The following is a 27985-nucleotide window of genomic DNA, read 5'->3' as shown; positions in this document are numbered from 1 at the left end:
GACAGACAGACAGACAGACAGACAGACAGATATATATATATATAGATAGATAGATAGATAGATAGAGAGACAGACAGACAGACAGACAGACAGACAGATAGATAGACAGACAGACAGATAGATAGATAGACAGACAGCCTACAGCTAGATAGACATACAGATACAGTGTATCACAAAAGTGAGTACACCCCTCACATTTCTGCAAATATTTTATTATATCTTTTCATGGGACAACACTATAGAAATAAAACTTGGATATAAGTTAGAGTAGTCAGTGTACAACTTGTATAGCAGTGTAGATTTACTGTCTTCTGAAAATAACTCAACACACAGCCATTAATGTCTAAATGGCTGGCAACATAAGTGAGTACACCCCACAGTGAACATGTCTAAATTGTGCCCAAAGTGTCAATATTTTGTGTGACCACCATTATTATCCAGCACTGCCTTAACCCTCCTGGGCATGGAATTCACCAGAGCTGCACAGGTTGCTACTGGAATCCTCTTCCACTCCTCCATGATGACATCACGGAGCTGGTGGATGTTAGACACCTGGAACTCCTCCACCTTCCACTTGAGGATGCGCCACAGGTGCTCAATTGGGTTTAGTCCATCACCTTTACCTTCAGCTTCCTCAGCAAGGCAGTTGTCATCTTGGAGGTTGTGTTTGGGGTCGTTATCCTGTTGGAAAACTGCCATGAGGCCCAGTTTTCGAAGGGAGGGGATCATGCTCTGTTTCGGAATGTCACAGTACATGTTGGAATTCATGTTTCCCTCAATGAACTGCAGCTCCCCAGTGCCAGCAACACTCAATCAGCCCAAGACCATGATGCTACCACCACCATGCTTGACTGTAGGCAAGATACAGTTGTCTTGGTACTTCTCACCAGGGCGCCGCCACACATGCTGGACACCATCTGAGCCAAACAAGTTTATCTTGGTCTCGTCAGACCACAGGGCATTCCAGTAATCCATGTTCTTGGACTGCTTGTCTTCAGCAAACTGTTTGCGGGCTTTCTTGTGCGTCAGCTTCCTTCTGGGATGACGACCATGCAGACCGAGTTGATGCAGTGTGCAACGTATGGTCTGAGCACTGACAGGCTGACCTCCCACGTCTTCAACCTCTGCAGCAATGCTGGCAGCACTCATGTGTCTATTTTTTAAAGCCAACCTCTGGATATGACGCCGAACACGTGGACTCGACTTCTTTGGTCGACCCTGGCGAAGCCTGTTCCGAGTGGAACCTGTCCTGGAAAACCGCTGTATGACCTTGGCCACCATGCTGTAGCTCAGTTTCAGGGTGTTAGCAATCTTCTAATAGCCCAGGCCATCTTTGTGGAGAGCAACAATTCTATTTCTCACATCCTCAGAGAGTTCTTTGCCATGAGGTGCCATGTTGAATATCCAGTGGCCAGTATGAGAGAATTGTACCCAAAACACCAAATTTAACAGCCCTGCTCCCCATTTACACCTGGGACCTTGACACATGACACCAGGGAGGGACAACGACACATTTGGGCACAATTTGGACATGTTCACTGTGGGGTGTACTCACTTATGTTGCCAGCTATTTAGACATTAATGGCTGTGTGTTGAGTTATTTTCAGAAGACAGTAAATCTACACTGCTATACAAGCTGTACACTGACTACTCTAAGTTATATCCAAGTTTCATGTCTATAGTGTTGTCCCATGAAAAGATATAATGAAATATTTGCAGAAATGTGAGGGGTGTACTCACTTTTGTGATACACTGTACATACAGTGTATCACAAAAGTGAGTACACCCCTCACATTTCTGCAGATATTTAAGTATATCTTTTCATGGGACAACACTGACAAAATGACACTTTGACACAATGAAAAGTAGTCTGTGTGCAGCTTATATAACAGTGTAAATTTATTCTTCCCTCAAAATAACTCAATATACAGCCATTAATGTCTAAACCACCGGCAACAAAAGTGAGTACACCCCTAAGAGACTACACCCCTAAATGTCCAAATTGAGCACTGCGTGTCATTTTCCCTCCAAAATGTGATTTGTTAGTGTTGCTAGGTCTCAGGTGTGCATAGGGAGCAGGTGTGTTCAATTTAGTAGTACAGCTCTCACACTCTCTCATACTGGTCACTGAAAGTTCCAACATGGCACCTCATGGCAAAGAACTCTCTGAGGATCTTAAAAGACGAATTGTTGCGCTACATGAAGATGGCCAAGGATACAAGAAGATTGCCAACACCCTGAAACTGAGCTGCAGCACAGTGGCCAAGATCATCCAGCGTTTTAAAAGAGCAGGGTCCACTCAGAACAGACCTCGCGTTGGTCGTCCAAAGAAGCTGAGTGCACGTGCTCAGCGTCACATCCAACTGCTGTCTTTGAAAGATAGGCGCAGGAGTGCTGTCAGCATTGCTGCAGAGATTGAAAAGGTGGGGGGTCAGCCTGTCAGTGCTCAGACCATACGCCGCACACTACATCAAATTGGTCTGCATGGCTGTCACCCCAGAAGGAAGCCTCTTCTGAAGTCTCTACACAAGAAAGCCCGCAAACAGTTTGCTGAAGACATGTCAACAAAGGACATGGATTACTGGAACCATGTCCTATGGTCTGATGAGACCAAGATTCATTTGTTTGGTTCAGATGGTCTCAAGCATGTGTGGCGGCAATCAGGTGAGGAGTACAAAGATAAGTGTGTCATGCCTACAGTCAAGCATGGTGGTGGGAATGCCATGGTCTGGGGCTGCATGAGTGCAGCAGGTGTTGGGGAGTTACATTTCATTGAGGGACACATGAACTCCAATATGTACTGTGAAATACTGAAGCAGAGCATGATCCCCTCCCTCCGGAAACTGGGTCGCAGGGCAGTGTTCCAGCATGATAATGACCTTAAACACACCTCTAAGACCTCTGTCTGCTTTATTGAAGAGGCTGAGGGTAAAGGTGATGGACTGGCCAAGCATGTCTCCAGACCTAAACCCAATAGAACATCTTTGGGGCATCCTCAAGCGGAAGGTGGAGGAGCGCAAAGTCTCGAATATCCGCCAGCTCCATGATGTCCTCATGGAGGAGTGGAAAAGCATTCCAGTGGCAACCTGTGAAGCTCTGGTAAACTCCATGCCCAGGAGAGTTAAGGCAGTTCTGGGAAATAATGGTGGCCACACAAAATATTGACACTTCAGGAACTTTCACTAAGGGGTGTACTCACTTTTGTTGCCGGTGGTTTAGACATTAATGGCTGTATATTGAGTTATTTTGAGGGAAGAATAAATTTACACTGTTATATAAGCTGCACACAGACTACTTTTCATTGTGTCAAAGTGTCATTTTGTCAGTGTTGTCCCATGAAAAGATATACTTAAATATCTGCAGAAATGTGAGGGGTGTACTCACTTTTGTGATACACTGTATATAGACAAATACATAGATATAGAGATATATAGATAGACATAGATAGACAGACAAATTTATAGAAAGACAGATATACATACAGACAGATAGATAAATAGACATATAGATAGATAGACAGACAGACAGACAGATATACAGATAGATAGATAGATAGATATACAGATACAGTATATATAGATAGATAGACAGACAGACAGATAGATATACAGATAGATAGATAGATAGATATACAGATACAGTATATATAGATAGATAGACAGACAGATAGATATATAGATAGATAGACAGACAGACAGACAGACAGATATACAGATAGATAGATAGATAGATATACAGATACAGTATATATAGATAGATAGACAGACAGACAGATAGATAGATAGATAGATGTACAGATATATATAGATAGATAGACAGACAGACAGATCTTTATTTATCCTGAAGGAAATTATTAAATTATTAAATGTGTTTTACCGGGACTTTGCCAGACCAGCTGCCAAACTTCTCTCTCGAACCCTGTTCTTCATCACCGCATTATAATCGCCGTTAAAAACAGGGTGAGCGAACCAGCCGATCTGGAACTAGATCAGAACAGAGAGTTACGGCTCGGTCGTGGTCCTAATCGTTTTATATAAACCAGGCTGTCCAGGTTAAAATGTTAAAACTATTCGTTCTTACCTCTACGACACGCATGGCTGCGTCGTAGTCCTCCTGTTTGTAAGGGTTTCGAGGCTCTGCCCAGTCTGAGTTGATGGTGATGCCAATGATGCCACCTTGCTTGGCTCTGTACTCGTCGTTGTACAGATGCCAGGCCTCAGCGTGGGCCTTGATCAGATTGTGAGCCACGGTGTAGGGCGCTGTGCCCGGTCTCACGCTTATACCTGAACATTAAAGCATTCTGATTACTAAATACATGTAATTAAATACTGATTAAAGCATAACGCATCTTTTAACGACGACGTACCAGGCGCGGCAGTGCCGTAACCGTGCCCGATGTTCGCCACGTTATAGGGCTCGTTAATGGTGATCCAGAATTTGACTTTGTCTCCTAGACTGCTGTAGACGACATCAGCGTAGTCCCTGAACCTGGAGACGATCGTGTCGTTCTCCCAGCCTCCCACGTTCTGCAGTGCCTGAGGGAGGTCCCAGTGATACAGGGTGACCTGGAAAAGAGGCACATAAGTATATAAATATATAAAACAAATAATTAGGGCTGGAGAAACATCAGCTATGCTTTTAAAGGATCATTTAAATTAGCACAGCAAAAAAATCCAAATTTATATTATGATCTCTTGGTTGTAAAGGCTGTATTAGACTTAGTTCTGTTTAATAACTGCAAAGGCGCTTGGGTGGTGCAGCAGTCTATTACACTATCTCAACACCACTGAGATCCGGTTTCCAGATCCGGCAAGCCTGGCGTCTATACATACATACAGTGTATCACAAAAGTGAGTACACCCCTCACATTTCTGCAAATATTTTATTATATCTTTTCATGGGACAACACTATAGAAATAAAACTTGGATATAAGTTAGAGTAGTCAGTGTACAGCTTGTATAGCAGTGTAGATTTACTGTCTTCTGAAAATAACTCAACACACAGCCATTAATGTCTAAATAGCTGCAGCATAAGTGAGTACACCCCACAGTGAACATGTCCAAATTGTGCCCAAAGTGTCAATATTTTGTGTGACCACCATTATTATCCAGCACTGCCTTAACCCTCCTGGGCATGGAATTCACCAGAGCTGCACAGGTTGCTACTGGAATCCTCTTCCACTCCTCCATGATGACATCACGGAGCTGGTGGATGTTAGACACCTTGAACTCCTCCACCTTCCACTTGAGGATGCGCCACAGGTGCTCAATTGGGTTTAGTCCATCACCTTTACCTTCAGCTTCCTCAGCAAGGCAGTTGTCATCTTGGAGGTTGTGTTTGGGTTGTTATCCTGTTGGAAAACTGCCATGAGGCCCAGTTTTCGAAGGGAGGGGATCATGCTCTGTTTCAGAATGTCACAGTACATGTTGGAATTCATGTTTCCCTCAATGAACCGCAGCTCCCCAGTGCCAGCAACACTCATGCAGCCCAAGACCATGATGCTACCACCACCATGCTTGACTGTAGGCAAGATACAGTTGTCTTGGTACTTCTCACCAGGGCGCCGCCACACATGCTGGACACCATCTGAGCCAAACAAGTTTATCTTGGTCTCGTCAGACCACAGGGCATTCCAGTAATCCATGTTCTTGGACTGCTTGTCTTCAGCAAACTGTTTGCGGGCTTTCTTGTGCGTCAGCTTCCTTCTGGGATGACGACCATGCAGACCGAGTTGATGCAGTGTGCGGCGTATGGTCTGAGCACTGACAGGCTGACCTCCCACGTCTTCAACCTCTGCAGCAATGCTGGCAGCACTCATGTGTCTATTTTTTAAAGCCAACCTCTGGATATGACGCCGAACACGTGGACTCGACTTCTTTGGTCGACCCTGGCGAAGCCTGTTCCGAGTGGAACCTGTCCTGGAAAACCGCTGTATGACCTTGGCCACCATGCTGTAGCTCAGTTTCAGGGTGTTAGCATTCTTCTTATAGCCCAGGCCATCTTTGTGGAGAGCAACAATTCTATTTCTCACATCCTCAGAGAGTTCTTTGCCATGAGGTGCCATGTTGAATATCCAGTGGCCAGTATGAGAGAATTGTACCCAAAACACCAAATTTAACAGCCCTGCTCCCCATTTACACCTGGGACCTTGACACATGACACCAGGGAGGGACAACGACACATTTGGGCACAATTTGGACATGTTCACTGTGGGGTGTACTCACTTATGTTGCAGCTATTTAGACATTAATGGCTGTGTATTGAGTTATTTTCAGAAGACAGTAAATCTACACTGCTATACAAGCTGTACACTGACTACTCTAACTTATATCCAAGTTTCATGTCTATAGTGTTGTCCCATGAAAAGATATAATGAAATATTTGCAGAAATGTGAGGGGTGTACTCACTTTTGTGATACACTGTAAATACATACATACATACATAATCGGCCATGTCTGAGGATGTGGAATGGCTAAAGCCCTGCGATGGGTGGATTACTGGCCTGTCCAGGGTTGGAACTGGACCAAGATTGATCGGTTGTTGATACTGCAGGAATCAACAACTGATAGGAACCTTCCTGACCTGCAGTCCATATATAGGAAACAGTGCTGGTCAAGGGCTAGAAAGATACTAAAGGAACCCTGATTTAACTGGGCCGTAAAAAGCGATTGTCCAAAACAGCGAGGTTTTTTCCCGGGGGAGCAAAAATATCTGAAAACACAGCACTAAAGGTGGTAAACAGTACACCAAAGAACGTAAATAGATCAGTAAATATGTAATGTAAAACCTGTAAATAAATATTAAAATTGGTGGACTGCACTATTGGGGAGAAATTTCATATTTCATACAAAACCATATTCCTCACATGCGTGAGTCACAGAAACACCACTTTTACTTACTTAATAAGTTCTGACTTTTCAGTAATACCTAGATAAAGCCTCTCACTCATATAAACAGAGAGACGTACGCCAGCTAGTGGACGATTACTGAACTGCTGGTCTCGGTACGCTTCTTACGGGAATTTTAAACAATCGGAGCAGACATTCAGTTTTACAGATTTTGTCCATTAAATCAGAAATACATTAAATCAAGGTTTCACACATATATAATATATACTGTATGTGTATATATGTACAAGCGTGTATACTGCCTCATACTCTGTCTGTCTGTCTGTCTGTCTGTCTGTAATACTAATCTGCCTGCCTGCCTGTCTCTGTCTGTCTGTCTGTCTGTCTGTCTGTCTGTCTGTCTGTCTGTCTGCCTCCAAAGCGACTTACACAATGAGCAGAACACGATGAGCAATTGAGGATTAAGGGCCTCGCTCAGAGACCCAACAGTGGCAACTTGGTGGTGGCGGGGCTTGAACCGGCAACCTTCTGTTTACTAGTCCAGTACCTTAACCACTGAGCTATCACTGGCTCTATATATAATAATAATTATTAATTTGTATATAATAATCACAAGTTTCACAACATTATGTTGCACAGTATTATGTTCAATTCAGTTTTAATTACATTTTAAGTTTCTATTTTAATTTTAAATTAGTTTTTACATTTTAAAACAATTCTATTTTTCATTAGTAATTATATATTTTTGTACTGATTACTAATGTGGCCGAGCAGTCACAAAAGCATTTCATTGCCGGTTGTACTGTGAACGACTCTGTATGTGACAAATAAATCTTGATTTGATTTGGTGAATTTGCACCCCCTAGTGTTCGATTCATGGCTACGGTGTTGACCCACATCACCCTACAGCAGGATTTTTCAAACCCCGGGAGCCAAAAAAATGGATTGCTGAGAAAAATAATAAGAATAATTAAATAAACGAATTTTAACAGCCACATAAACTTGTACGCGAACGCCCCCTTGTGGAGGTTTTATGTTACATCTTGTAAATCACAGTGGGACCAAACTGTAGAGAAGCGTTTTCTTACTTGTGGTTTGATGTTGGCCGCCAAAAGTGCGTCCACCAGCCGGTGGTAATAGTTCAGTCCGGCTGCGTTGATGTTCCTGGTGGTTCCGTCCGGCAGAATTCTCGGCCATGACACGGAGAAGCGGTAATGATTAACCTTGAGCTGTTTAAGCATTTCTACATCCTCGCTGATTTTGTTGTAGCTGTCGCAGGCGATGTCGCCGTTGTCGTCGTTTCCCACTCTGAGCGGCGTGTGGGCAAACTTGTCCCAGATACTCAGACCTTTCCCGTCCGCCCTCCATCCGCCCTCGATCTAAAGGTCGTGAACACAAAACGAAATACGACAAATGACGAGACTTTACAGGTCATATAGACGTCAGTGTGACGTGGACGTACCGCCTGCTCACCTGATACGACGCGGTAGCTGCGCTCCACACGAACCCCTCTCCGAAGCGGCCGTACACGTGCTTCTCCTCGTCAGGTAGCGGAAACCCGTTGTCTCTGACCACTTGGTAGTAATAGTGCGCGCTGCGTTTGGGAGTTCTCGGCCGATCAGGCTTCGTGAAATCCACGTGGTGAAGTCCAAACCCGACGCTGTAGCCGTTAAGCCACTCGAAAGAGTCCAGCAGAGACCAGGCCGTGTATCCCTTCAGTCGCACTCCGTCCAAGTTTTGAGCTAAAACGTACACAGGGATTCGATGGATCATTAATGCACGGTTTAAAAAACACGATCTTGATCTGATTTACTAAGAATATTTGTGCATATGGCCAAAAGTATGAGGACACACTTTCTAATTATTGAGTTACTCTCTACCGTTCAACTGGGCGCCCCCTAGCGGGCACAATCTGCAGTGCCTGCAGCAGACGAAACCAGGGTGGGAAAAAAGGGGACTAAAAAGTGGGCGGGGGCTTCGAAGCCGAGTAAGGATCCTGGTTAGTAGCGCGTGACTCTCCATGCGCAAGACCAAACACACGCACGACCCACCGAAGTACGGGCGAATAAGAAGGGGTTGGTGGAGTGCGAATACGTCGGAGGAAGGGCTCTCGTACTATTTTAAAGCCCGCTGGACGACGATCTTCCTATTTTTCTCTCAAGGTGACGCACAACATGCTAAAAGCTCACGCTGAGGCGTGGCACGTCTACGACAGTACCTATCGAAAAGAGCAGGGTGGAAGAGTGGGCATCGCTCTCAGCTCAGACTGGGCCGAACCGAAGAATCCGACCTCGCCTCAGGACGTCCAGGCTGCCGAGCGTTACCTGAACTTTATGCTCGGATGGTTTGCTCACCCTATCTTTGTAGACGGCGATTACCCAGCGTCGCTGAGAAAGCAGATCGAGCAGAAGAGAACCGAGTGCGGCACGGAGCTCGCCAGGCTCCCCGTCTTCACCGAAGCCGAAAGACTTCGGATCAAGGGTACGGCCGATTTCTTCGGGCTGAACCACCACACCTCACGACTCGTCAATGAGAGTCTGGGAAGTTGTTCCGCCGGACCGGAGAGCGTCGGAGACTTTCAGGGTCATGTCGATCCCGACTGGCCCACGACGGCATCGAGCGAGATTCAGTCCGTGCCGTGGGGTCTCCGTCGCCTGCTGAACTACATCGCTGCGGCGTACACGTCCGTCACTAAGGTTCCCATTTACGTCACCGGGAACGGGATGCCGTCTGTTGAATATACCTCCTTGGATGCCATCAGGGTCTCCAGCAGAGGAAGACTAATTGGCTACTCTACATAAACCTGCTAGTAAAAATATATATAAAAATATTATACAAGCTAAATTTCCACACCTTTAAGCGCCTCATCGATGTACGTCTTGAGGAAGAAGATTCTGTCGGTGTCGTCGACTGTAGTTCTTGTAGTTCCAGCGCTCGTAGCCACGCCGTTTTCCGTTACGTAGATTTCAGGATCTCCGTACTCCTCCTTTATCCAGTTGAGGAGCCTTCTCAGTCCGTAAGCCGCCGCCCTTAACTCTTTCATCGCCGTGCCCTGAGAGTCTTCCGCGTCTTTAGTCCCGACATCCTGATCATACTCGTACGATTTGGGCGAAAGCCTGGCGGTCACGTGATGCGCCCGTCTGGTGGTGTAGGCGTTGATGCAGAAGACGTCGGCCGTGCCCCGGATGTAGGATTTCTCCTGCTCTGTGAAAGCCGGCAACCTGGATTCGGATAACCCCTGAAGCTCACTCTTGTTGCCCACCTGCCACTTCATGGCGTCAGGATAGTCGCCGTTTTTGAAGATGGGATGCGCGAACCATCCGAGCTGGAACTGGAGCGCTCGGTCGGCGGCCACCACCTCGCGGGGAGCGTTCACGTCCAGGGGCTCGATCCAGTCGGCGTTCAGACTCAGGCTGATCAGGCCGTTCTGGCTCTTTCTGTAGTTCTCGTCGTACGTGTGGTACGCTTTGGCGTGCGCCTTTAGGAGGTTGTGCGCCACCCTGTAAGGAGCGTCCGCCGGCTTGTTAACGTTTGGGGGGAACATTCCCAGGCCGTAACCTACCCAGGCGATGGTGTGGGGTTGGTTGAAGGTCATCCAGAATTTGACTCTGTCTCCGAAGGTTTGGAAGCAGAAGTCGCAGTATTCGTTGAATATTTCAATCATGACGACGTTATCCCAGCCACCGATGTCTTCAAGAGCTTGAGGTAGATCCCAGTGGTAGAGCGTAACCATCGGCGTGATGCCATACGCCATGAGGCGATCTATGAGCCGGTTGTAATAGTCCACGCCCTTTTTGTTTACAGACTCTTTATAGCCGCTGGGGAAGATCCGTGGCCAGGACAGCGAGAACCTGTACGTCTTTATTTTCAGCGCTCTCAGCATGTACAGATCTTCCTCCATTCTGTTATAGCTGTCACAAGCCACGTCACCGTTGGCGTCGTTTTGGATGGCGCCAGGCTTGTGGGTGAATGTATCCCACACGCTGAGCCCCTTCCAATCAGCGTTCCAGCCACCTTCGACCTGATACGCCGAGGACGACACGCCCCATTTAAACCCCTCGGGAAACGTCCCGTAGTGATAAAGGTTCCTCTCAAACCTGGACTGACGTGAGAACTTCTCCCAAACGACTTTTGCATTCGAAGGGACCTCAGACGGCGGCAGGCTGGGAAGCTTCAGACTCTTTTGTGTATCGAACGTTTCCCTGAAAGAGGGCGTCCCAATCTCGGCAAACCCGTTTCTTTCGACGAGCTGGGAGAAGTAGTACGCCGAAGCCTTGGGGGTTCTGGGTCTGTTAGGATCCTCAAAGTCGACAAAATGTAGTCCAAATCGTTGGCTGTAGCCCTGAGGACCTTCAAATCCGTCTAACAGGGACTGGACTGTGAACCTCTTTACGTTCACACTGTCCAGATTAATCGCTGTAGAAAAAAAACACAATTAATTAATTAATGTTTTTTTTAATAAGTATTTTTATTATTTTTCACATTGTTGAACTTGAACTTACATACAAACAAACAGTGACCACTACACATTATTTACATATTACATATCCAAAGCCTCCCACACTGTATTCCATGTTCGATTTACACCCATTTATACAGCCGTAAATAAAAACTAGAAGAAAGTACATAATAATCTAGACTAATTTACCACACCTGTTAGCAATAGTGTACCCAAAATTTTATTCTCCAAAGCCAGCGGCTATTATAATCAGAACCTTCGTACACAAAGTTTCCACCTTAATAAAAGTAACAATTACCTTTCAGAGCTTCGTTGGTGTACGCCTTCAGGAAGTCTATACGCCGAGTGTCGTTCAGCACGTCCTCGTCGTACTCTGTCGGCATCCCGTTCCCGGTGACGTAAATGGGAACCTTAGTGACGGACGTGTACGCCGCAGCGATGTAGTTCAGCAGGCGACGGAGACCCCACGGCACGGACTGAATCTCGCTCGATGCCGTCGTGGGCCAGTCGGGATCGACGTGACCCTGAAAGTCTCCGACGCTCTCCGGTCCGGCGGAACAACTTCCCAGACTCTCATTGACGAGTCGTGAGGTGTGGTGGTTCAGCCCGAAGAAATCGGCCGTACCCTTGATCCGAAGTCTTTCGGCTTCGGTGAAGACGGGGAGCCTGGCGAGCTCCGTGCCGCACTCGGTTCTCTTCTGCTCGATCTGCTTTCTCAGCGACGCTGGGTAATCGCCGTCTACAAAGATAGGGTGAGCAAACCATCCGAGCATAAAGTTCAGGTAACGCTCGGCAGCCTGGACGTCCTGAGGCGAGGTCGGATTCTTCGGTTCGGCCCAGTCTGAGCTGAGAGCGATGCCCACTCTTCCACCCTGCTCTTTTCGATAGGTACTGTCGTAGACGTGCCACGCCTCGGCGTGAGCTTTTAGCATGTTGTGCGTCACCTGGAAAGAAAAATAGGAAGATCGTCGTCCAGTGGGCTTTAAAATAGTACGAGAGTTCTTCAAAAAGTTTCTCTATTTATTAAGAATCTCAAAAACAAACTCCATCACTTTTCTACACTCCATCACCTTCCGTTCACGGCTTATAACCAAAATATAAAAGTGCAGAAACTTTTTGAAGATCCCTCGTAGTGTAAATAGTATTCAGCTGCAAGGATAAATTGTCAGACGTACCTGGTAAGAAGCCACAATGGGGTCTTCGATACCCGGTGGATGTTCTCCTGTGCCGTACCCAGAGTTGCTCACAACATACGGACTGCTGAGGGTGTTCCAGGTCTTCACCCTGTTCCCATATCTGGAGAAGCAGAAGTCTGCAAAGTCTTTGAACGCCGCCACGATAGACACGTTTCTCCATCCGCCCTGGTCCTGCAGAGCTTGGGGCAGATCCCAGTGATGTAAAGTCACGGTGGGTTGAATTCCTGACTGCAGGAGCTTGTCGATCAGCTCGTCGTAATACGAAGCCCCCTTCTCAAGCAGGCTGTCCTTCTGACCTGTGGGGAAAATTCTGGCCCAGGAGATGGAGAACTGGTAATGAGGGGAGAGCAGGCCTCTCAGGAGGTACACGTCGTAGTCCACTTTGTGGTAGCTGTCACAGGCAACATCGGCCGTCTGGTTATTGAAGACTTTCCACTCGTGGCCGAAGCAGTCCCACGTGGTCTCCCCTTTGCCGTGCTCGGACCAGCCGCCCTCGACTTTGAACGACTCGGTGGAGACCGCCCATTCGAATTCTTTCGGGAAGGAGCCGTCCAGGAAGGCGTCCCTCTCAGACGGGCTCTGGGTTCTGAATTTCTCCCAGACAGCACTTCTTTCCTGGCTGATAGCTCCTGGGACTTCGCTCTGCAGGCTGTGCAGTACAGAAGGATAAACAACTTGGCTTATGAAGGTTGGAATTATTGAGGAACAACGACACTAGAATAGACATTGGTCTGTAAAATGCGATTGCCTGAAATAGAATGTAAATAGATCTGTAAATATGAAATGTAAAACCTGTGAATAAATATCAAAATAAGCATAAACACCGAGAAAAAGGCGAGAACAGAGCGAGCCTCCTGTCAAAATAAATCCTCTCACTCATGTAAACAGAGAGACGAGCACCGGCTACTGGACAATTACTGAACTACCGGTCTTGGTACGCTCCTCACAGAATTTTTAAACAATCAGACCGGACATTGGGTATCTGTTAAATCCAAAATACGTTAAATCGAGGTTCCTCTGTATCTGAATTTCTGAATAAGTCACTCATAAAATGTGGGCCGATCTTAATCTAAGAACTTTGTCCGGACATGTTGAGTTCTTATTTACTTTTTAGCTTAATAGTAGCTCCTGGCTAGTAATGTCTGTAAAACTCAGGGGTTTCAATAAGTGCCAGTAAATTTAGGAATGAATATAGTCGAATGCTTACAAACAGTGTTTATAGAACAGAATGATCATCAATACACGCCAGAAAATCCCCAGAAATCTGAAAATTCTGAAAAAGGTTAATTGAAATCCCTTTAAAAAATAATTATGCTAGTAACACATTGTGTTTGATACAACGGCGTATTAAGGCCACTTTAAGAAAAAATATTTTGTTGGTCAAGTTTCGATTTCGAGATTAAAGTCCGCCTGGTGTTAAAATGAGGGATGTTCATCATTTGGTGAAGTTATATATTTATATCGGTTTCACAAATAAAGAAACTCTTGATCTTTTGCACATCTACACCAGTTTGTTATTAGCGTAAGGACGCTGAAACGACTTGGCAATTATCTGTGTCAATAAACTGGGCCAATCGCGGCCCGAGGTCCGATTTTATACGGCCCGCGTCTTCTGTCTTAAATTGCATTATTAGTGGCCTGCTAGCACAGTAAAAAATAAATAAAAAACACACACACACACACACACACATCATACAAATTCACCATGGAATTCCTCTTTTTACCAGATGGTGGCAGCAACACTGTAATTATGCATTCACACATACTTATTGATAGGACACAGGCTGTACGAACAACGATTAACGTGAACAAAATTTAATGTGACGTGTTGAACTAAAACAACGACCATTCAGTGGTTTCAGTGATAGAGAGAAATTATGAGCAGTACCACCCCAAATTAATCACAGGTTACTAGATAACCACAGTAACGCACTTTGGAGGCCTTCAGCGCCTGCGTGCCGATCCAGGTACTGAGAGCCCGAGCTTCCCTGAACTGACAAGACTATGTCGGCTGCACACTCTATGGCCATAATATTTTGATCTGTCTATCTGTCTGTCTGTCAGCCAGTTTGTTCATCTGTTTATCTGTCTGTCTGACAATCAATCCATCGATCAATTCATGTGGACAAATAATTCGCTCTGGCGCCCTCTAGCGGGAGCAACCGGAATAAATCATTCGTTCAGTTGGCTGAATTGCATTAAAGTCTTTAATGTGATGTTTAATGTGTTTTTTTTAATTAAAAATCTGATGAAGATAAAAACACATTTAATAGGTGATTCGCACAGAGATCTCAGTAACTACAAGGAATAACTGTGTGGACTGAAAATGAAAGTATTATTTGAACAATGTGTGTGTTTATAAATTTACCTTGTGGATTCTTGCTCGAGCTCTCCCAACAGGTCTGTAATATCACAGCCCAGAAGATGAACCTGTGTGTTCCTTAAAACTGTAAGTAGAATTTTATTACTTGCATACATGTGTACATCATTCACGTATCATGTATATATACATACATACACAACTTTAATGGCCAAAAGTATTTGGACACCGACCTTGCTGACCACGAGCGTGTTGGACGTCCCGGTATTAAAATAGTGAAGTCTGTGTGATCTTTTCAGCTACAACAGCCGCTCCTTAAAGACTTTGAAGTAAGTCTGTGGGAATTTGCATGACTGGGCACTAATGCTGGTCAAGAAAGCCTCAGTTGATGTTCCGGTTCATTACAAAGCTGTTCAGTGGGGCTGGAATCAGGGTTCAGGGTTTTCTTCATGTATATAGAGTGTGCTTTGTGCACACAGGGAAAAAGCCTTCCCTAAACTGTTGCTGCAAAGTCGCAAACTTTATATAATTAATTTATTATGCATGTTATCATCAGAAGGGGTGTCCCAATACTTTTGTCCATATAGTGTATGTATACACTGATCAGCTATAACATTAAAACCACCTCCTTGTTTCTACACTCACTGTCCATTTTATCAGCTCCACTTACCATATAGAAGCACTTTGTAGTTCTACAATTACTGACTGTAGTCCATCTGTTTTTCTACATGCTTTGTTACCCCCCTTTCCCCCTGTTCTTCAATGGTCAGGACCCCCACAGGACCCCCACAGAGCAGGTATTATTTAGGTGGTGGATGATTCTCAGCACTGCAGTGACACTGACATGGTGGTGGTGTGTTAGTGTGTGTTGTGCTGGTATGAGTGGATCAGACACAGCAGCACTGCTGTAGTTTTTAAACACCTCACTGTCACTGCTGGACTGAGAATAGTCCACCAACCAAAAACATCCAGCCAACAGCGCCCCGTGGGCAGCGTCCTGTGACCACTGATGAAGGTCTAGAAGATGAGCGACTCAAACAGCAGCAATAGATGAGCGATCGTCTCTGACTTTACATCTACAAGGTGGACCGACTAGGTAGGAGTGTCTGATAGAGTGGACAGTGAGTGGACACGGTGTTTAAAAACTCCAGCAGCGCTGCTGTGTCTGATCCACTCATACCAGCACAACACACACTAACACACCACCACCATGTCAGTGTCACGGCAGTGCTGAGAATCATCCACCACCTAAATAATACCTGCTCTGTGGTGGTCCTGTGAGGGTCCTGACCATTGAAGAACAGGGTGAAAGGGAGGTAACAAAGCATGTAGAGAAACAGATGGACTACAGTCAGTAATTGTAGAACTGCGAGTGTAGAAATAAGGAGGTGGTTTTAATGTTATGGCTGATCGGTGTATATAACTTCATTTATTGAACCTATGAAAGGTAATCAGTGATAAAGCTCGTTATCAGACATTCCAAAAAGAACATTTAGATAATCAATCTAAAGCCGTATACTTTATGATACATTTAAGATTTGTGTAATTAGGATATAAAGGCGTGACTAGCGTTTAAGATTACATTAAGAAGGACAGAGACGAGACTTGTACCTTCAAGGACGCTGATGAGAGGCTGGAAACTGCTGTCAGCACATTCGTTTATGCTGATCTGATACACCAGCATGTGCTGAGGACCAACAGAATCCTGAAAACATACAGTTCATTTGAGGAGAATGCTGCAGAATCCAGGCAAATCACAAGTGATTTAATTAATTAGCTGTTTTTATGTGCTTTTAAATTCAGAAAAGATTTGATTATTTTTACCATACCAAAAAGGAGTAATTCAGACCTAATCTTTAATGAACTAGATTGCATTTACATTTAGAGATTCACACATTACTATCCGTGAATCAATTCGCAATTACAGTCGCATGTCTGTGTGGACACCCAGTAGTCGACAGCACAGCCGATATTTGACTGTTTCACCACCTGAGTGTCTAAATTAACCCTTTAAAAGAGGACAAAGGAGGAGAAAACCAAAACAATAACGTCAGAGTGTAAAAATGAGAGGGATCCACCTTCCTAGAATAAAAAAGTGGTGGCAAATAAAGAAACGTATACTTTTCTTCCGAGGATGGCACGGTGGCTCAGTGGGTAGTCAAGTCAATTCAGGCCAAATGTATTTATAGAGCGCTTTTTACAATGGATCTCAAAGCAACTTTACAGAATCCAGGACCAACAGACCAAAAACCCCTATTGAGCAAGCCAAGAGAGGAACCAGACTCAGCAGGGACCCCCGTCCTCTTTGGGTGGCCTGGAGGATACTTTAAATAAATAGGATTTACACAAATCATACAAACACAAAATTATATTGAACTGAAAGTTATAACTAGCAAAAATAATTGGAGTTCTTCATTATTCAGTCCGGTCTGTAATGAGTTCTTGACATTCTTGGTGCAAAGACTCCCGGTTCCCGTCACATCTGGCAGGAGCAGCATTGTTAGCACGGCAGTCTCGACTTCATTCCTTTACCTCGTGTGGGTAGCACTGTCGCCTCAAAGCAAGCCTTTCTGTGTGGAGTTTGCATGTTCTCCCCGTGTCTGCAATGGTTTCCTCCCACAGTCCAAAAATGTGCAGTCAGGTTAATTAGAGACACTGAATTGCTCTATAGGTGAATGTGTGTGTGTGTGTGTGTGTGTGTGTGTGTCTGCCCTGCGATGGACTGGCGTCCCGTCCAGGGTGTTACTGTGTGCCTTGCGCCCATTGAAAAGCTGGTATAGGTTCCAGCACCCCGCGCGACCGTAATTGGATAAGCGGTTAAGAAAATAAATGAATGAATAGATATTTTTCTTTCGGCTGCTCCTTTATTTAGGCGTCGCCACAGCAGATCTGGTCCTCGTATCAGACTTGGCACGGTTTTTTTGGGGAACGGCACTTTCGACGTCTACGCTGTGTCAGTCATGATTAGCCAGTCGTGTCCATGCAGACGCTGAGATTGGAACCCTGGATCTCCAGATCTCGGCAGTAGTGGGAGAGTAGATTTACCGCCGTGCCACCCGAGAGCCCAAATAAATACGTAAGGTGAAGTGTTGCAGATTGAGATATTTTCCTTTTATTTCACAACTGTTTGTTACACCATACATAAATAAAGGTATAAATGTTCTGATGCTATTTTTAATCAGCCTGATGCTTCATGAAACTGTAAATGTGCATTTAGAGACTAACATTTAATAACAGATTGAAAGAGATGATTCGAGATGTTGATTCGGTGCCACCCTGGTACCCCTGATCCTCACTTGTTCACCCCGTTATTACCTGAATGTGTGTCAGTGCTTCCATCAGGTCTGCTGGAGTTTTGCAGCTATAGTCTACATGCAGAGACAGGAAGTCTACATATTTCTGAAATGAAATAGCACATATCATAACAGATAAGATAAACATGTTTACATTGTGATCATGTAATTCTATATTAAATTCTATTTAATCTCTCACCATGTACATGGATTCTGTTTGGTACATGTGAGCTGTGCTATCGGCTCTCATTCCTAGAGAAACCTGGCCATCTGAAATACAGGTATATTAACACACACACACATTTGGGTATAACTTGGGTTTGGTTATAAACAGTAAACATAATCACGTACATTTATTCAGAATATAGGAGCTAATTATTTACCTTCAGTCCAATATACACTGATCAACCATAACATTAAAACCAGCTCCACTTACCATATATTCCATCTGTTTCTCTACATGCTTTGTTAGCCCCCTTTCACCCTGTTCTTCAATGGTCAGGACCCCCACAGGACCACCACAGAGCAGGTATTATTTAGGTGGTGGATCATTCTCAGCAATGCAGTGACACTGACATGGTGGTGGTGGTGTGTTAGTGTGTGTTGTGCTGGTATGAGTGGATCAGACATAGCAGCGCTGCTGGAGTTTTTAAACACCTCACTGTCACTGCTGGACCGAGAATAGTCTACCAACCAAAAATATCCAGCCAACTGCGCCCCTTGGGCAGCGTCCTGTGACCACTGATGAAGGTCTAGAAGATGAGCGACTCAAACAGCAGCAATAGATGAGCGATCGTCTCTGACTTTACATCTACAAGGTGGAGCGACTAGGTAGGAGTGTCAGAGTGGACAGTGAGTGGACACAGTGTTTAAAATCTCATACCAGCACAACACACACTAACACACCACCACCATGTCAGTGTCACTGCAGTGCTGAGAAGGCACACAGTAACACCCTGGACGGGGCGCCAGTCCATCGCAGGGCAGACACACACACACACACACAACTATTCATCTATAGGGCAATTCAGTCTCCAATTAACCTGACTGCATGTTTTTGGACTGTGGGAGGAAACTGGAGAACCCGGAGGAAACCCACACAGACACGGAGAGAACATGCAAACTCCACACAGAAAGGACCCGGACCTCCCCGTCTGGAGATCAAACCCAGGACCTTCTTGCTGTGAGGCGACAGTGCTACCCACTTAATACAAGAACAATAAAAATGACAAATACCATAATGTTACCATGATCTTACCAGTAAACCTGGCGTGGTAGAGTTTGTAGACGTCGGTATGGACCTGAAGAGCGTACTGAATCTGTACCGAATCCCCGAGCTCGTGTAAGTGACTGAACGTGACGTACACGTGCACCAGATCTCCAAACCTGCTAAAAACGAAATCTGCGTAGTCCTTAAAGATCCGTCTCACATCAGGGTCCTCCCAGCCTCCATACTTGCTTCCGAGACCTTCCGGAAGTGCAGAACGATGGAGCACGAGCAGAGGCTGGACGCCAGACTGGACCAGTTGCTTCACCAGGGTCCTGTAGCAGGTCAGCGTGGGTTCGTGAGGCCGGTCGGGTTCCCCCGTGGGGAGGATTTTCGACCAGACCAGGGGGACTTTATAATGGGTCACTCCTCGGCTCTGCAGGTACTGGAAGTGCTCTCTGGAATGGACTGGGAGAGGATCCGTGCAGTCAAAACCATCATCTCCATTTGAAGCACTCGACGGGAACGTCCGACCTGCAGAAGGGTTCGTTGTTAAGATTCGCACAAATTGGTTGGTCAGCGGCCCCGCCAGGAGCATGAAGTCCTGCGGCTGGTCGGTGCGACCGTGACCGCAGGTCCAGAATAAAATCAGGAGGTGAAGAAAGACAAATCTTTTCTTCATGGCGAAGCCGATGTTCTTCACCACGGAATGAATCCGGAATGAGAAGTGAATCCGAGACCTTTATACGTTGGACCGCGAGCGTGAGTTAATACAGGTCATAACTCTTCACCGTCTAGTGATAATTTACCACGTTATGAATAAATGTTTATTGTAGGAACACTGATAAGAGCGAACAGACTCTGATCTTAGATAAATGAAAATAAAAAATGAGGCCAAAAGCTCTAGTGAAGCTACAGTAAGTGCTATGATAATTATATTATTGTTTTTAATGATAATAAATGTTAGTTAATAGTAGTGTTAGCGCTCAAGCTAAAATACACTATATTGCCACTATAAGTATTCACTTGTCTGCCTTCACACGCATATGAACTTGAGTGACTCCCATTCTTAATCCATAGAGTTTAATATGATGTCGCCACCCTTTGCAGCTATAACAGCTTCAACTCTTCTGGGAAGGCTTTCCACAAGGTTTAGGAGTGTGTTTATGGAAATTTTTGACCATTCTTCCAGAAGTGCATTTGTGAGGTCAGACACTGATGTTGGACGAGAAGACCTGGCTCACAGTCTCCACTCTAATTCATCCCAAAGGTGTTCTATCGGTTTGAGGTCATGAATCAAGCCAGTCAAGTGCAGGCCAGTCAAGTTCTTCCACACCAAACTTGCTCATCCACGTCTTTATGGACCTTGCTTTGGAACAGGAAGGGACCATCCCTAAACTGTTCCCACAAAGTTGGGAGCATGAAATTGTCCAAAATATCTTGGTACGCTGGAGCATTAGGAGTTCCTTTCACTGGAACTAAGGGGCCGAGCCCGACTCCTGAAAAACGACCCCACACCATAATCCCCCCTCCACCACACTTTACACTCGGCACAATACAGTCAGACAGGTACCGTTCTCCTGGCAACCGCCAAACCCAGACTCGTCCATCGGATCGCCAGACGGAGAAGCGTGATCCGTCACTCCAGAGAACACGTCTGCACTGCTCTAGAGTCCAGTGGCGGTGTGCTTTACACCATGCGCTCGGTGATGTAAGACTTGGATGCAGCTGCTTGGCCATGGAAACCCATTCCATGAAGCTCTACACACTGTTCCTGAGCTCATCTGAAGGCCACATGAAGTTTGGAGGTCTGTAGCGATCGACTCTGCAGAAAGTTGGTGACCTCTGTGCACTATGCTCCTCAGCATCCGCTGACCCGTCTGAACTCCACCTTTTTGGACGCTCAAAGAAGCTTTAAGGGGAAGAAGATTTTCATGTGATGATGCTGTGAAAGCAGCGCTGCATCAGTGGCTTGTTTAGAAGCTGTGGGTCAGACGGCAGAGTAAGCCAATGGAGCAGATAGGGTTAAGGGCCATGCTCAAGGGCCTAAAAGTGGCTGCACAGCAGAGCCTGAATTTAAAGCAACAAGCTTCCGATTGACAGCCTAAAGTCCTACTCACCAGGCTACACTGTCTCCGCTTCTACTAACTCCTGCTTTAGGTTATTGTGCATTTGGAGTGAGTTTGTTTGTAGTTTCACTGACCGATGGTACAGCATCCAGAGTTTGTGCCCCAGCAGGCTTTCTGTACCAGAGACACCACTGGTCTGAATAAACAGGACTCCGGTGAGTAACTGGTGTAGTATTTAGCACAGAATATGTAATTTGGGACAGAGCAGCAGCTCCCACCACGTTTCTGTACAGACTGAGCTCGTCAGCCAAGACGTTGACGCTTTATCCACGTGTCATCAAGCGATTACTGGGAATGCTGGTGGGATTTAGATTTTATGACAGTAAGGACAAGCAGACCAGGTATTTCATTTAAAAAGTTTATAAACTTCGTTGCACAAAAATAATTTGTACAAAAAGTATAAAAAACACATGAATACAAAATGTTGATATGAAAAAAACAAATACAAACAACTCAGCTACCTCGGCGTTAAATTCATTTGGAAGCAAATGCATTAAATTGCATCACTCTGCCACATGGGTGAGGCTTCAGATTTCCCAACGATTCCGTCCATCCCATCACCCGTTTCTTCAGCAAAACGCACCCTTAACGATCTGCCAGACTTGCATAATAAAGCAACGATAAACAGTATTAAAATACAAAATTAAAAAAAGAGAACTGTCCATGAACTTGCAAATATACATTTGGAAGAAAGAAAGCAAGAATAAAACATAATAAAACTTAAAAAACGCTAGAGAACTTCGACTAGTCACAACACAAACGGACCATGTAGCCGTACCTGTAGCACTCAACAGAATAACAAAACGCCAGACGGATCCACATCAGGCCAAAAACGAGACATTCTTCAGACCAGTAAACAACAGATTTAAAAAATATATATATATAAAAATAACACAGAACTGCTCGTACATCAAAGAGGCACTCGAACATTTCCATATACACATCAAACGAAGATGGACAAAAAGAAAACATCAAGAGCTTCCTCGCAGGTCATGATTAAGATTCACAAGTATTCAAGCATCTTCCAGGTTTATATTGTTTTGATTATTCCGACAAAAGGCGTCCAAAAAAAATAAAAGCAGTGACCGATTGTTGACCAACAGCAGGTTTTTACTTCATCGTAGGAAACGGAGACGACTTACGAGATGAATAACTGGGAACTGGGTTTGTTTTTATGGCGTGAAATATTATAAAATAAACGCATTAAGCAGCCGAACTCAGAACTGGGGCCACTGGTGTCCTAATATTTAGAACTATTCAGAGATATAATGTAATCTAATTACACGAAATGCTGGTAGTCCGAGTACTAACCCTATAAAATCCCATCAAATCCTGTTAAATTATTAAAGGTGGTCTATAAATAGCTACAGGGAGGACACACTATGCCTTATTGGTGGGTATGGATGAGTATGTAGAGACGTCCCTCTAGGCCAGCCGTGCTGGCCAATAAATTGCATTTTGGTCTGTGCCAGCAGGGCTGTGGGCTGGTCGTAAGGTAGGAAAAAGTTATTGCTTCATTCGGAAACAACAATTCAAAAAGTTTATAGACACCCATGTTTTGTGTAGCCAGAATTCTGATTCAACAAAAAATAAAGCACTGCTAGTTGTAATGTCAAGTCCCAAGCTTCCTCTATGTTCATTTACCTGCCTTACACCAATGCATGACTACTTCATATACACACCGATCAGTCATAACATTAAAACCACCTCGTTTCTACACTTACTGTCCATTTTATCAGCTCCACTTACCATATAGAAGCACTTTGTAGTTCTACAATTACTGACTGTAGTCCATCTGTTTCTCTGCATGCTTTGTTACCCCCTTTCACCCTGTTCTTTAATGGTCAGGACCCCCACAGGAACCCCACAGAGCAGGTATTATTTAGGTGGTGGATGATTCTCAGCACTGCAGTGACACTGACATGGTGGTGGTGTGTTAGTGTGTGTTGTGCTGGTATGAGTGGATAAGACACCTCACCGTCACTGCTGGACTGAGAATAGTCCACCACCCAAATATATCCAGCCAACAGCGCCCCGTGGGCAGCGCCCTGTGACCACTGATGAAGGTCTAGAAGATGACCGACTCAAACAGCAGCAATAGATGAGCGATCGTCTCCGACTTTACATCTACAAGGTGGACCGACTAGGTAGGAGTGTCTAATAGAGTGGACAGTGAGTGGACACGGTATTTAAAAACTCCAGGAGCGCTGCTGTGTCTGATCCACTCATACCAGCACAACACACACTAACACACCACCACCATGTCAGTGTCACTGCAGTGCTGAGAATCATCCACCACCTAAATAATACCTGCTCTGTGGTGGTCCTGTGGGGGTCCCGACCATTGAAGAACAGCATGAAAGGGGGCTAACAAAGCATGCAGAGAAACAGATGGACTACAGTCAGTAATTGTAGAACTACAAAGTGCTCCTATATGGTAAGTGGAGCTGATAAAATGGACAGTGAGTGTAGAAACAAGGAGGTGGTTTTAATGTTATGGCTGATCGGTGTATGTAACAGATAAAGCCTCCAATGGTACGGATGAAAAGAAAAGCAGAATATAAACGGTTAGCGGTATAGATGGAAGTCTTGACATGCCTGTTAATGCCATCACAGTACTTAAAGAACACTATTTGGTCTCTGCTCTGTGTGAATATGCAGTAATGTTCAAAAAATATATAATAAAAAATAAATAAAATCAAAAGCTAGCAAACCAAACCCATGTGCTTGCTCAGTCTCATTTTAACTTCAGCCTAGCTCATCAAGTCAAACAACGTGACCTTAACTAACTTAACAAAATAATGCTACGTTAAAAATAGTTTTGGTTTGTAGTGAAATCGTAAAGGACCTGTAGGTGTACGGGCAAAGATGAATGAATAACAACTAGCCAGGACGCAAACCTATGCCCTCCCTGCTTCTGGGTGATGATTTGTCCATCCCTGATGTGCTATTTGGCATCTTTAAGCAAATAGTTCTGATCCGAGACCAGAACTTCAGGATCTCGGTCTCTGCAACAACCAAACTCAGTAACAGTCAAAGTTCGGACAATAAAAGCCCTCGGCTGACACACGGACGCATGCAAATACTAAACTAACTAAAGTTCACTAGCTACTAGTTCTATATAGGTAACTAAAGTAATCAAAACCTCTAATGTGATTGAACGCTGGCTCATCCATTTATCTTAACAAAAATATGTAAACTCCAGTTGTAATTTAAGGAATTTTTGAGATGCGACCCTCGGCACTTCATAAGAAGTGTTTAAAACACGTGGAACGTTTTTAATGCTCAGTGACCCGAGGAAAGAAAAGGATTTTGGGGTTGGGGGTTTGGGGAATGTTTTTTTTAAGCCTGTGGGTCCTTTGGAATGTTAGACAGACTGCTCAAGTAGAACTTAAGTTCTCAGATGTTCTCAGAAGTCGACGCCGTGTCCCGCCGTAAACCCGCCCGGCGTGTTCTCACAGTCCACCGGTGTGCACCACAGTGTCCCAAATCCTACAAACGCACTAGATATCCATCCTCCAAGGCATGCCATCACCACCGGACTTCGTTTTGGCAAAATACAAGCTGCACACGGTCGACTCGGAACTCAGGCGCGGATTCCTACAGGAAACAAGAAGAAAAAACGGTCACAGTTACAAAGAAAGTCTGGATGAATGATCGTAAGGTTTACAGGAACATGACAGTTTCCTCTTTGTTTATTTATTTATAATTTAACGCCATGTTAAATTACATCACAGTAACTGTAAACAATCCCAGTAGGTGTATTTATGGTATCGTCTTATTACAGTGGCGATTCTGTTAGACCGATCGATAAGATTGGCCACTTCCATGAGCCTAAAAAGAAGGACATCGGATCCCAAAAAAAGAACTTCAAACCCCAAACACAGATCTCAGAAAGGAAATCAGACCCCAAAAACATATCCCAAAAATGAGGACATCAGACTCCAAAAACAGACCACAAAAAGGAGGACAGACTCCCAAAAGGAGGGCATCAGACCCCAAAAACAGATCCCAAAAAATAGAACATCAGTCCTCAAAAAGAGGAGCACAACAGACCCTCGGAAAAAAAAAAGAATAGACCCCAAAAAATGAGGACATCAGATCCCATAAAGAAAGGATATCAGACCTCAAAAAGAAGCACATCAGACCCCAAAAAAGGAAAACATTAAACCCCAGAAAATGACTTTAGACCCCAACAAGGAGACCCAAAAAGAAAGACAACAGACCTCCAAAAGGATGGGCATCAGATCCCAAAAAAGGAGCATGCCAGACCCCAAAAAAAGACATCAGATCCCAAAAAGGAGAACATCAGACCCTAAAAAGGAAGGGCATCAGATTCCAAAAAGGAAGGACATCAGATCCCAAAAAGGAGAACATTAGACCGTAAAAAGGAAGGACATCAGTCCCCAAAAAAGGAGAACATCAGATCTTAAAAAGGAGAACATCAGACCCTAAAAAGGAAGGGCATCAGATTACAAAAAGGAAGGACATCAGATCCCAAAAAGGAGAACATTAGACCGTAAAAAGGAAGGACATCAGTCCCCAAAAAAGGAGAACATCAGATCTCAAAAAGGAGAACATCAGACCCTAAAAAGGAAGGGCATCAGATTACAAAAAGGAAGGACATCAGATCCCAAAAAGGAAGGGCATCAGATCCCAAAAAGGAAGGGCATCAATAAAGAGGAGTCAGGCTGCAATAAGGAGAAAATTGGACCCCCAAAAAGAAAGGCATTAGACCCCAAATTGAAAAACATCGGACCTCAAAAAGGGGGACATCGGAGCCAAAAAGGGAAGAATATCAGACCCCAAGTAAAAGGAGGACATCAGACCCCAAAAAGGGGGACGTCAGACCCAAAAAGGGAAGATTATCAGATCCCAAAAAAGAGGGCATCAGTCTTCAAAAAAGAACATCAGACCTTAAAAGGACATCAGTCCCAAAAAACTGATCCCAAAAAAGAGGGCATCAGACCTCAAAGAGGAGGGCATCAGACCCCAAAAAAAGGTCATCAGTCTTTAAAAAAAAAGAGGGCATCAGACATTTCCATAAATCTAATAAACCCACTATGATGCCAACACAAACCCACGCTGGTTCAGGACCCCCTGCACTATACTGGTATTTGTACCTTTCTCACAGCTGGCCTGCTTCTCCTGCTTCTCGAAGTTGAGGCGGTTCTGCTCGGCGGCCGTGCCGTTGGACTCGGGGCTGCTGCTGCGCAGTGGGCTGCCTTCTTCGTTCTGGTACGCCAGGTCTAGGTGCTGCTGCGCCAGCTTCAGGTGTCGCCGTAGACGTTCCAGTTCCCGCGACGACGCCTCATCGCCCAGAGACTCGCGCCCGGAGTCGCCCAGGTTGTACTCGGGTCTGGCCCCCAGCTTGCCGGAGTCCTTTTTCAGAGCCGTGTTGTAGCCGGGCGGCGCCGAGGGCACGTGGCGGGTGCTGCACATGAGGTCCCTCTGGGGGGCGAGAGCCAGGTGGCGATGCTGGCGTCGCGCCCGGTTGTGGAAGGCGTCGCGGATGCCGCTGATGCCCAGGTGCAGGATCTCGAGCACGGTGAGCAGCAGGCACAGGGCGCTGACGGCGTACATGATCATCAGGAAGATGGTCTTCTCGGTGGGTCGAGACACGAAGCAGTCGACCGTGTGCGGGCACGGGCTACGGGTGCACACGTACGACGGCGCCACCTCAAAACCGTACAGGACGTACTGGCCAAAAAGGAAAGCCACCTCGAACGCGACACGCGAGATAAGCTGGCACACGTACACCTTCATTAAACCGTCGCGCTTGATGCGCCGCCGCCCGTCGTGCTTCTTCTTCACCTTCTTGTCATCCTTCTCCTTGTCTTGCTCCTTCTCAGGTTCGATCTCTTCCAAAATCATGGGGTCCTCCTCGCCGTTGTCCTCCGCCTCCTCGTAGTCGCGGTTGGCACTGCGGTTCACCATGGGCATGCGCTTACGGGCGGTGTAATCGCCGTCGTCCATGCGCGCGATCTTGTGCATGGCGAAGCCCAGGTACATGATGGTGGGCGTGGTGATCATGATGATCTGGAAGACCCAAAACCGCACGTGCGAGAGCGGCGCGAAGGCGTCGTAGCAAACGTTCTCGCACCCGGGCTGGTGCGTGTTACACACGAATTTACTCTGTTCATCATAGTAGATGGACTCGCCGCCCACCACCGTCAGCACGATCCTGAACACGATGAGCAGGGTGAGCCAGAGTTTGCCCACGAAGGTGGAGTGGTTGGAGATCTCCTCCAGTAATCGAGTCAGGAAACTCCAGCTCATGGTCTCGTCGCTACAGCGCTCCTCTCAGTACTGTAGGAGGAAAAAATCATGGATCAGAAATATATACTGAGGAAAGAGAAGCATTCAACAAAAGAGAATTGCATAATATTGTATAATGATAAGGACGTTTCAGCATCCTTACATTAATAACACACTGATGCTCATGTGCAGGAGATTAAGATTAAGATTAAGAATGTCCCATAATATAATGCTTCATAATATAATATCCTATAATATAATCTTCTATCATAT

General features: G+C 45.4%; 3 protein-coding genes across 3 annotated transcripts in view; 1 reads left to right on the top strand and 2 right to left on the bottom strand.

Moving 5' to 3' along the window:
* The window catches only part of LOC134324696 (lactase/phlorizin hydrolase), a 28611-nt gene extending 6335 nt beyond the window's left edge, over nt 1-22276 (bottom strand). The window contains exons 1-14 of the mRNA XM_063006619.1: nt 22233-22276; nt 19377-20065; nt 18318-18388; nt 18141-18224; nt 16437-16530; nt 14874-14952; nt 12485-13154; nt 11608-12253; nt 9704-11266; nt 8324-8592; nt 7939-8229; nt 4367-4565; nt 4081-4283; nt 3877-3983 (exon numbers count right to left, since the gene is read on the bottom strand). Coding sequence (XP_062862689.1) covers nt 3877-3983; nt 4081-4283; nt 4367-4565; nt 7939-8229; nt 8324-8592; nt 9704-11266; nt 11608-12253; nt 12485-13154; nt 14874-14952; nt 16437-16530; nt 18141-18224; nt 18318-18388; nt 19377-20065; nt 22233-22276 — 5009 coding nt within the window. The remainder of the gene's footprint in view (nt 1-3876; nt 3984-4080; nt 4284-4366; nt 4566-7938; nt 8230-8323; nt 8593-9703; nt 11267-11607; nt 12254-12484; nt 13155-14873; nt 14953-16436; nt 16531-18140; nt 18225-18317; nt 18389-19376; nt 20066-22232) is intronic.
* On the top strand, nt 8871-9651 carry LOC134324406 (lactase/phlorizin hydrolase-like). Its single transcript, XM_063006243.1, has 2 exons — nt 8871-8936; nt 9013-9651. Exons 1-2 carry the CDS (start codon nt 8871-8873, stop codon nt 9649-9651), a joined length of 705 nt encoding a protein of 234 aa, XP_062862313.1.
* Nucleotides 22277-26515: 4239 nt separating the features above from the next.
* gjc4b (gap junction protein gamma 4b) lies at nt 26516-27733 on the bottom strand. Its single transcript, XM_063006618.1, has one exon. It carries the CDS (start codon nt 27731-27733, stop codon nt 26516-26518), a length of 1218 nt encoding a protein of 405 aa, XP_062862688.1.
* Nucleotides 27734-27985: the final 252 nt, after the last annotated feature.

The sequence above is a fragment of the Trichomycterus rosablanca genome, chromosome 12 (assembly GCF_030014385.1).
Source record: "Trichomycterus rosablanca isolate fTriRos1 chromosome 12, fTriRos1.hap1, whole genome shotgun sequence".
Taxonomy (NCBI): Eukaryota; Metazoa; Chordata; class Actinopteri; order Siluriformes; family Trichomycteridae; genus Trichomycterus; species Trichomycterus rosablanca.
This window is presented reverse-complemented; position numbering and strand designations above follow the sequence as displayed.